The following is an 11,328-nucleotide window of genomic DNA, read 5'->3' as shown; positions in this document are numbered from 1 at the left end:
GAGCGACACAGTGTGATCAGTGACAGACACTGTATAAACCTGAGAGATACAGTGTGATCAGTGACAGACACTGTGTAAACCTGAGAGACACACAGTGTGATCAGTGATAGATACTGTGTAAACCTGAGAGACACACAGTGTGATCAGTGACAGACACTGTGTAAACCTGAGAGACACACAGTGTGATCAGTGACAGACACTGTGTAAACCTGAGAGCGACACAGTGTGATCAGTGACAGACACTGTATAAACCTGAGCAACACACAGTGTGATCAGTGACAGACACTGTGTAAACCTGAGAGACACACAGTGTGATCAGTGATAGACACTGTGTAAACCTGAGAGCGACACAGTGTGATCAGTGACAGACACTGTGTAAACCTGAGCAACACACAGTGTGATCAGTGTCAGACACTGTGTAAACCTGAGAGACACACAGTGTGATCAGTGACAGACACTGTGTAAACCTGAGAGACACACAGTGTGATCAGTGACAGACGCTGTATAAACCTGAGAGTCACAGTGTGATCAGTGACAGACACTGTATAAACCTGAGAGACACACAGTGTGATCAGTGATAGATACTGTGTAAACCTGAGAGACACACACAGTGTGATCAGCGATAGACACTGTGTAAACCTGAGAGACACACAGTGTGATCCGTGACAGACACTGTGTAAACCTGAGAGACACACACAGTGTGATCAGCGACAGACACTGTGTAAACCTGAGAGACACATTGTGATCAGCGATAGACACTGTGTAAACCTGAGAGACACACAGTGTGATCAGTGACAGACACTGTGTAAACCTGAGAGACACAGTGTGATCAGTGACAGACATTGTGTAAACCTGAGAGCGACACAGTGTGTTCAGTGACAGACACTGTGTAAACCTGAGGGAGACACACAGTGTGATCAGTGATAAACACTGTATAAACCTGAGAGACACAGTGTGATCAGTGACAGACACTGTGTAAACCTGAGAGACACAGTGTGATCAGTGACAGACACTGTATAAACCTGAGAGACACAGTGTGATCAGCGATAGACACTGTGTAAACCTGAGAGACACACATTGTGATCAGTGACAGACACTGTGTGAACCTGAGAGACACAGTCTGATCAGTGACAGGCACTATGTAAACCTGAGAGACACAGTGTGATCAGTGACAGACACTGTGTAAACCTGAGACACACAGTGTGATCAGTGACAGACACTGTGTAAACCTGAGAGCGACACAGTGTGATCAGTGACAGACACTGTGTAAACCTGAGAGACACACAGTGTGATCAGTGACAGACACTGTGTAAACCTGAGAGACACACACAGTGTGATCAGTGACAGACACTGTGTAAACCTGAGAGACACACAGTGTGATCAGTGACAGACACTGTGTAAACCAGAGAGAGACACAGTGTGATCAGTGACAGACACTGTGTAAACCTGAGAGAGACACAGTGTGATCAGTGACAGACACTGTGTAAACCTGAGAGAGACACAGTGTGATCAGTGACAGACACTGTGTAAACCTGAGAGACACACAGTGTGATCAGTGACAGACACTGTGTAAACCTGAGAGACACACAGTGTGATCAGTGACAGACACTGTGTAAACCTGAGAGCGACACAGTGTGATCAGTGACAGACACTGTGTAAACCTGAGAGACACAGTGTGATCAGTGACAGACACTGTGTAAACCTGAGAGAACAGTGTGATCAGTGACAGACACTGTTTAAACCTGAGAGAACACAGTGTGATCAGTGACAGACACTGTGTAAACCTGAGAGCGACACAGTGTGATCAGTGACAGACACTGTGTAAACCTGAGAGAGACACAGTGTGATCAGTGACAGACACTGTGTAAACCTGAGAGACACACAGTGTGATCAGTGACAGACACTGTGTAAACCTGAGCAACACAGTGTGATCAGTGACAGACACTGTGTAAACCTGAGAGACACACAGTGTGATCAGTGACAGACACTGTGTAAACCTGAGAGACACACAGTGTGATCAGTGACAGACACTGTGTAAACCTGAGAGACACACAGTGTGATCAGTGACAGACACTGTGTAAACCTGAGAGACACACAGTGTGATCAGTGACAGACACTGTGTAAACCTGAGAGCGACACAGTGTGATCAGTGACAGACACTGTGTAAACCTGAGAGACACACAGTGTGATCAGTGATCAGACACTGTGTAAACCTGAGAGACACACAGTGTGATCAGTGACAGACACTGTGTAAACCTGAGAGACACACAGTGTGATCAGTGACAGACACTGTGTAAACCTGAGAGACACAGTGTGATCAGTGACAGACACTGTGTAAACCTGAGAGACACACAGTGTGATCAGTGACAGACACTGTGTAAACCTGAGAGACACACAGTGTGATCAGTGACAGACACTGTGTAAACCTGAGAGACACACAGTGTGATCAGTGACAGACACTGTGTAAACCTGAGAGACACAGTGTGATCAGCGATAAACCTGAGAGACACATTGTGATCAGTGATAGACACTGTGTAAACCTGAGAGACACACAGTGTGATCAGTGACAGACACTGTGTAAACCTGAGAGACACATTGTGATCAGTGACAGACACTGTATAAACCTGAGAGACACAGTGTGATCAGTGACAGACACTGTGTAAACCTGAGAGACACACAGTGTGATCAGTGACAGACACTGTGTGAACCTGAGAGACACAGTGTGATCAGTGACAGACACTGTGTAAACCTGAGAGACACAGTGTGATCAGTGACAGACACTGTGTAAACCTGAGACACACAGTGTGATCAGTGACAGACACTGTGTAAACCTGAGAGACACACAGTGTGATCAGTGACAGACACTGTATAAACCTGAGAGACACACAGTGTGATCAGTGACAGACACTGTGTAAACCTGAGAGACACACACAGTGTGATCAGTGATAGACACTGTGTAAACCTGAGAGACACACAGTGTGATCAGTGACAGACACTGTGTAAACCAGAGAGAGACACAGTGTGATCAGTGACAGACACTGTGTAAACCTGAGAGCGACACAGTGTGATCAGTGACAGACACTGTGTAAACCTGAGAGACACACAGTGTGATCAGTGATAGACACTGTGTAAACCTGAGAGCAACACAGTGTGATCAGTGACAGACACTGTGTAAACCTGAGAGACACACAGTGTGATCAGTGACAGACACTGTGTAAACCTGAGAGACACACAGTGTGATCAGTGACAGACACTGTGTAAACCTGAGAGACACAGTGTGATCAGTGACAGACACTGTATAAACCTGAGAGACACACAGTGTGATCAGTGACAGACACTGTGTAAACCTGAGAGACACACAGTGTGATCAGTGACAGACACTGTGTAAACCTGAGAGACACATGTGATCAGTGATCATTGACAGACACTGTGTAAACCAGAGAGAGACACAGTGTGATCAGTGACAGACACTGTGTAAACCTGAGAGAGACACAGTGTGATCAGTGACAGACACTGTGTAAACCTGAGAGACACACAGTGTGATCAGTGACAGACACTGTGTAAACCTGAGAGACACACAGTGTGATCAGTGACAGACACTGTGTAAACGTGAGAGAGACACAGTGTGATCAGTGACAGACACTGTGTAAACCTGAGAGACACACAGTGTGATCAGTGACAGACACTGTGTAAACCTGAGAGACACACAGTGTGATCAGTGACAGACACTGTGTAAACCTGAGAGACACACAGTGTGATCAGTGACAGACACTGTGTAAACCTGAGAGACACACAGTGTGATCAGTGACAGACACTGTGTAAACCTGAGAGACACACAGTGTGATCAGTGACAGACACTGTGTAAACCTGAGAGACACATTGTGATCAGTGACAGAGACTGTGTAAACCTGAGAGACACACAGTGTGATCAGTGACAGACACTGTGTAAACCTGAGAGACACAGTGTGATCAGTGACAGACACTGTGTAAACCTGAGAGCGACACAGTGTGATCAGTGACAGACACTGTGTAAACCTGAGAGACACACAGTGTGATCAGTGACAGACACTGTGTAAACCTGAGAGACACACATGTGTGATCAGTGACAGACACTGTGTAAACCTGAGAGACACATGTGATCAGTGACAGACACTGTGTAAACCTGAGAGACACAAGTGTGATCAGTGACAGACACTGTGTAAACCTGAGAGAACACAGTGTGATCAGTGACAGACACTGTGTAAACCTGAGAGACACACAGTGTGATCAGTGACAGACACTGTGTAAACCTGAGAGACACACAGTGTGATCAGTGACAGACACTGTGTAAACCTGAGAGACACACAGTGTGATCAGTGACAGACACTGTGTAAACCTGAGAGCACACAGTGTGATCAGTGACAGACACTGTGTAAACCTGAGAGACACACAGTGTGATCAGTGACAGACACTGTGTAAACCTGAGAGACACACAGTGTGATCAGTGACAGACACTGTGTAAACCTGAGAGCGACACAGTGTGATCAGTGACAGACACTGTATAAACCTGAGAGACACACAGTGTGATCAGTGACAGACACTGTGTAAACCTGAGAGACACACAGTGTGATCAGTGACAGACACTGTGTAAACCTGAGAGACACACAGTGTGATCAGTGACAGACACTGTATAAACCTGAGAGACACACAGTGTGATCAGTGACAGACACTGTGTAAACCTGAGAGACACACAGTGTGATCAGTGACAGACACTGTGTAAACCTGAGAGACACACAGTGTGATCAGTGACAGACACTGTGTAAACCTGAGAGACACACACAGTGTGATCAGCGATAGACACTGTGTAAACCTGAGAGACACATTGTGATCAGCGATAGACACTGTGTAAACCTGAGAGACACACAGTGTGATCAGTGACAGACACTGTGTAAACCTGAGAGACACATTGTGATCAGTGACAGACATTGTGTAAACCTGAGAGCGACACAGTGTGATCAGTGACAGACACTGTGTAAACCTGAGAGAGACACACAGTGTGATCAGTGATAAACACAGTATAAACCTGAGAGACACAGTGTGATCAGTGACAGACACTGTGTAAACCTGAGAGACACACAGTGTGATCAGTGACAGACACTGTGTAAACCTGAGAGACACAGTGTGATCAGTGACAGACACTGTGTAAACCTGAGAGACACAGTGTGATCAGTGACAGACACTGTGTAAACCTGAGAGACACACAGTGTGATCAGTGACAGACACTGTGTAAACCTGAGAGACACAGTGTGATCAGTGACAGACACTGTGTAAACCTGAGACACACAGTGTGATCAGTGACAGACACTGTGTAAACCTGAGAGCGACACAGTGTGATCAGTGACAGACACTGTGTAAACCTGAGAGACACACAGTGTGATCAGTGACAGACACTGTGTAAACCTGAGAGACACACAGTGTGATCAGTGACAGACACTGTGTAAACCTGAGAGACACACAGTGTGATCAGTGACAGACACTGTGTAAACCTGAGAGACACACAGTGTGATCAGTGACAGACACTGTGTAAACCAGAGAGAGACACAGTGTGATCAGTGACAGACACTGTGTAAACCTGAGAGCGACACAGTGTGATCAGTGACAGACACTGTGTAAACCTGAGAGACACACAGTGTGATCAGTGACAGACACTGTGTAAACCTGAGAGACACACAGTGTGATCAGTGACAGACACTGTGTAAACCTGAGAGACACACAGTGTGATCAGTGACAGACACTGTGTAAACCTGAGAGACACATTGTGATCAGTGACAGAGACTGTGTAAACCTGAGAGACACAGTGTGATCAGCGATAAACCTGAAGACACATTGTGATCAGCGATAGACACTGTGTAAACCTGAGAGACACACAGTGTGATCAGTGACAGACACTGTGTAAACCTGAGAGACACATTGTGATCAGTGACAGACACTGTGTAAACCTGAGAGCGACACAGTGTGATCAGTGACAGACACTGTGTAAACCTGAGAGACACACAGTGTGATCAGTGATAAACACTGTATAAACCTGAGAGACACAGTGTGATCAGTGACAGACACTGTGTAAACCTGAGAGACACACATTGTGATCAGTGACAGACACTGTGTAAACCTGAGAGACACACAGTGTGATCAGTGACAGACACTGTGTAAACCTGAGAGACACACAGTGTGATCAGTGACAGACACTGTGTAAACCTGAGAGACACACAGTGTGATCAGTGACAGACACTGTGTAAACCTGAGAGACACACACAGTGTGATCAGCGATAAACCTGAGAGACACATTGTGATCAGCGATAGACACTGTGTAAACCTGAGAGACACACAGTGTGATCAGTGACAGACACTGTGTAAACCTGAGAGACACATTGTGATCAGTGACAGACACTGTGTAAACCTGAGAGCGACACAGTGTGATCAGTGACAGACACTGTGTAAACCTGAGAGACACACAGTGTGATCAGTGATAAACACTGTATAAACCTGAGAGACACAGTGTGATCAGTGACAGACACTGTGTAAACCTGAGAGACACAGTGTGATCAGTGACAGACACTGTGTAAACCTGAGAGACACACAGTGTGATCAGTGACAGACACTGTGTAAACCTGAGAGACACAGTGTGATCAGTGACAGACACTGTGTAAACCTGAGAGACACAGTGTGATCAGTGACAGACACTGTGTAAACCTGAGAGACACAGTGTGATCAGTGACAGACACTGTATAAACCTGAGAGACACACAGTGTGATCAGTGACAGGCACTGTGTGAACCTGAGAGACACAGTGTGATCAGTGACAGACACTGTATAAACCTGAGAGCGACACAGAGCGATCAGTGACAGACACTGTATAAACCTGAGAGAGACACACAGTGTGATCAGTGACAGACACTGTGTAAACCTGAGAGACACACAGTGTGATCAGTGACAGACACTGTATGAACCCGAGAGACACAGTGTGATCAGTGACAGACAATGTATAAACCTGAGAGAGACACAGTGTGATCAGCGACAGACACTGTGCAAACCAGAGAGAGACACAGTGTGATCAGTGACAGACACTGTGTAAACCTGAGAGACACACAGTGTGATCAGTGACAGACACTGTGTAAACCTGAGAGACACACAGTGTGATCAGTGACAGACACTGTGTAAACCTGAGAGAGACACAGTGTGATCAGTGACAGACACTGTATAAACCTGAGAGACACACAGTGTGATCAGTGACAGACACTGTGTAAACCTGAGAGACACACAGTGTGATCAGTGACAGACACTGTGTAAACCTGAGAGCGACACAGTGTGATCAGTGACAGACACTGTATAAACCTGAGAGAGACACACAGTGTGATCAGTGACAGACACTGTGTAAACCTGAGAGACACACAGTGTGATCAGTGACAGACACTGTGTAAACCTGAGAGAGACACACAGTGTGATCAGTGACAGACACTGTGTAAACCTGAGACACACAGTGTGATCAGTGACAGACACTGTGTAAACCTGAGAGAGACACAGTGTGATCAGTGACAGACACTGTGTAAACCTGAGAGACACACAGTGTGATCAGTGACAGACACTGTGTAAACCTGAGAGACACACATTGTGATCAGTGACAGACACTGTGTAAACCTGAGAGAGACACAGTGCGATCAGTGACAGACACTGTGTAAACCCGAGAGACACACACAGTGTGATCAGTGACAGATACTGTGTAAACGTCATGGAAACACAGTGTTTACCTGTGAGGGAGACAGTGTCATGTCAGTGTAATAGTGTCTGACTGTATCCCCTGTCAGTAGGTCTCAGTGTAATAGTGTGACTGTAGCCCTGTGGGAGGGCAGTGGGTCTGCCTGTACCTGGGCTCCTTTCTTCCGGTCCCACCCGGCCACGATGAATCCGGCCGACATGTCGTCCCGATTTTTATAGCAGATTTCCTTCAGGATCGTCGCAGCCGAGAGTACGAGGGGCGGCTCCCCCATCTCCACACTGCAAACACCACACACTAACAGTGAGTACACAATCAGTGTGCAATCTCCCCATCTCCACACTGCAACCTCCCCATCTCCACACTGCAAACACCACACACTAATAGTGAGTACACAATCAGTGTGCAATCTCCCCATCTCCACACTGCAACCTCCCCATCTCCACACTGCAAACACCACACACTAATAGTGAGTACACAATCAGTGTGCAATCTCCCCATCTCCACACTGCAACCTCCCCATCTCCACACTGCAAACACAACACACTAATAGTGAGTACACAATCAGTGTGCAACCTCCCATCTCCACACTGCAAACACCACACACTAATAGTGAGTACACAATCAGTGTGCAACCTCCCATCTCCACACTGCAAACACCACACACTAATAGTGAGTACGCAATCAGTGTGCAACCTCCCATCTCCACACTGCAAACACCACACACTAATAGTGAGTACACAATCAGTGTGCAACCTCCCATCTCCACACTGCAAACACCACACACTAATAGTGAGTGCACAATCCGTGTGCAACCTCCCCATCTCCACTGCAAACACCACAATACTGTGAGTGATGCCTGTCAGTGAGACTGTGACTCCTGTCAGTCAGACTGTGAGTGATACCTGTCAGTCAGACTGTGAGTGATGCCTGTCAGTCGGACCGTGAGTGATGCCTGTCAGTCAGACTGTGAGTGATGCCTATCAGTCGGATTGTGAGTGACACCTGTCAGTCGGACTGTGAGTGACGCCTGTCAATCGGACTGTGAGTGATGCCTGTCAGTCAGACTGTGAGTGACGCCTGTCAGTTAGACTGTGAGTGACGTCTGTCAGTGAGACTGTGACGCCTGCCAGTCAGACTGTGACACCTGTGAGTCAGACTGTGAGTGACGCCTGTCAGTCAGACTGTGAGTGACGCCTGTCAGTTAGACTGTGAATGACGTCTGCCAGTGAGACTGTGACGCCTGCCAATCAGACTGTGAGTGACACCTGTGAGTCAGACTGTGAATGACGCCTGTCAGTCGGACTGTGAGTGACGCCTGTCAGTCGGACTGTGAGTGACGCCTGTCAGTCAGACTGTGAGTGACGCCTGTTGGCGGGGTTCTGACCAGTGGGGCTAGTTAGTGAGAGAGCAGGGGAGTGGGGCTAGTTGGGCTAAGAGCGGGGGCAATGGGATTGATTGGGGAGAGCGCGGGGGAGTGGGACTGATTGGGGAGAGAGCTGGGGGGGTGGGGGTAGTTGGTAGCTCTTCCAAAGCGCCGGCACAAGCACAGTGGGCCAAATCACCTACTTCTGTGCTGTAATATTCTGTGATCTATGATCTATTGTGTGTATGTGGCCTGTAGTCTGTGTGTGTCCATGTGGCCTGTAGGCTGTGTGTGTGTGCATGTGGCCTGTAGGCTGTGTGTGTGTGCATGTGGCCTGTAGGCTGTGTGTGTGTGTATGTGGCCTGTAGGCTGTGTGTGTGTATGTGTGGCCTGTAGTCTGTGTGTGTGTGTATGTGGCCTGTAGGCTGTGTGTGTGTGTGTGTGTATGTGGCCTGTAGGCTGTGTGTGTGTGTATGTGGCCTGTAGGCTGTGTGTGTGTGTGTGTGTATGTGGCCTGTAGGCTGTGTGTGTGTATGTGGCCTGTAGGCTGTGTGTGTGTGTATGTGGCCTGTAGGCTGTGTGTGTGTGTATGTGGCCTGTAGGCTGTGTGTGTGTGTATGTGGCATGTAGGCTGTATGTGTCTTGTTTGTAATCTGTAGTTTAGATGTTTATGTGTAGCTTGTAGTCTGTATGTATGTGTTTGTAATCTGTGTGTGTTTGTAATCTGTAGACTGTGTGTCTGTGAGTGTGGCGTGTAGTCTGTGTGTGTGTGTGTGTGCGCTCTGTAGCCTGGGTGTATGTATACGTAGTCTGTAACCTGTGTAACATCCCATTTATTTTATTTAGAAGCTTGTAACACGATGGACAGTTCATCAAATAACTCGTCAAACCCACCCGCTTGAGGTAACCACCAGGTGTGTGTGTACTGTGTGTGTTAGATGTACAGTGTGTGTGTGTGTATGGTGTGTTGTGAGCTGATCTGTGTGTGTGTGTGTGTGTGTATGATGTGTGTGTTTGTGAGGTGTACGGTCTATGTCCGTGAGGTGCGTTTGTGGTGATTTAATAATAATAATAATAATAATACCTGTGATTGTGGTGGTGATTGTGGTAATGATTGTGATGATTGTAGTGTTTGTGGTGATTGTGATTGTGGTGATTGTGGCGGTGTTAGTGGTGATTGAGGTGTTTTGGTGATTGTAGTGTTTGTGGTGATTGTGATGGTGATTGCGGTGGTGATTGTGATGGTGTTTGCGGTGGTGTTAGTGGTGATTGAAAGTGTTTGTGGTGATTGAGGTGTTTGTGGTGATTGTGATTGTGATTGTGATGGTGTTTGTGGCGGTGTTAGTGGTGATTGAGGTGTTTTGGTGATTGTAGTGTTTGTGGTGATTGTGATGGTGATTGTGATGGTGTTTGTGGTGGTGTTAGTGGTGATTGAGGTGTTTGTATTGATTGTGGAGATTGTGGTGATGTTCCTCTGTTTACACTGATTTCCCTGTTTCAGGGATTCCCGCTCTGGACTCCGGGCTCCTCGGGAGGAACGTTGGCTCCGGAGGATTTTCCCCATTAATTCAGACTGTTTATTGGGGTCGGGGTCGGGGCCTTTGTTTTGCTTTTGCTTCAAATTTTATAATCAAATCATTCAAATGGCTGTATGGCCTGCGGTGGGGGGTGGGGGGTGGGGGGCTTTGGGGCAGGAGGGGTAGTTTTTGGGTGGAGGGTTAAGATCATGGGGGTGGGGTAATCTCGTGGGGGTTAGTATTGGGGGCTCGGGGTGGGGGCTGTGGGTGGGGGGGGGTCTGGGATGTGCTTTGAGCTGATGATGTAAACCATTTATACTGTTTTTTGCTGATTTTGCTGCTGAGAAAAAATAATTGATTTGTGATCAATCAGTAAGTCTGTCACTGTCTGTCGGAGGGGCGGCGGGTGGGGGGGGGGATGTGAGTGGGTGGGGGCTGTGAGGGAGGGAGGAGGGTTGGGGGGGCTGTGTGGGGGAGGGGCTGGGGACTGATTGACAGATTCTGTAACTGCTTCATTGACTGAAATAAAGACTTATGGCTCAGATTGTGGTCTGGGGTTTGTTCCGGGGGTTTTCAGGTGAAGCTGATTTCCCGCTCGCGTCGCTGCCGCGATCCCAACAACAGCAACAACCTGCATTTATACAGCGATCTCCACACCTCCCAACACTCCCCCGCACTGCACTGTGCGATCAGAGC

The 11,328-nt window shown here is 47.5% G+C and overlaps 1 protein-coding gene across 1 annotated transcript in view; it reads right to left on the bottom strand.

The window, feature by feature from the left end:
• Positions 1-7,900: 7,900 nt before the first annotated feature.
• LOC121852255 (proteasome subunit beta type-6-A like protein-like) overlaps positions 7,901-11,328 on the bottom strand; it is a gene marked incomplete at its 3' end in the record, with an annotated part of 4,693 nt that continues 1,265 nt past the window's right edge. Inside the window, exon 4 of the mRNA XM_042346342.1 lies at positions 7,901-8,033. Coding sequence (XP_042202276.1) covers positions 7,901-8,033 — 133 coding nt within the window. The remainder of the gene's footprint in view (positions 8,034-11,328) is intronic.

This window comes from Callorhinchus milii, unplaced genomic scaffold (assembly GCF_018977255.1).
Source record: "Callorhinchus milii isolate IMCB2004 unplaced genomic scaffold, IMCB_Cmil_1.0 Scaffold646, whole genome shotgun sequence".
In the NCBI taxonomy this organism is placed as follows: Eukaryota; Metazoa; Chordata; class Chondrichthyes; order Chimaeriformes; family Callorhinchidae; genus Callorhinchus; species Callorhinchus milii.
Note: the sequence above shows the minus strand (reverse complement) of the source record. Positions and strands in the feature narration are given on the sequence as shown.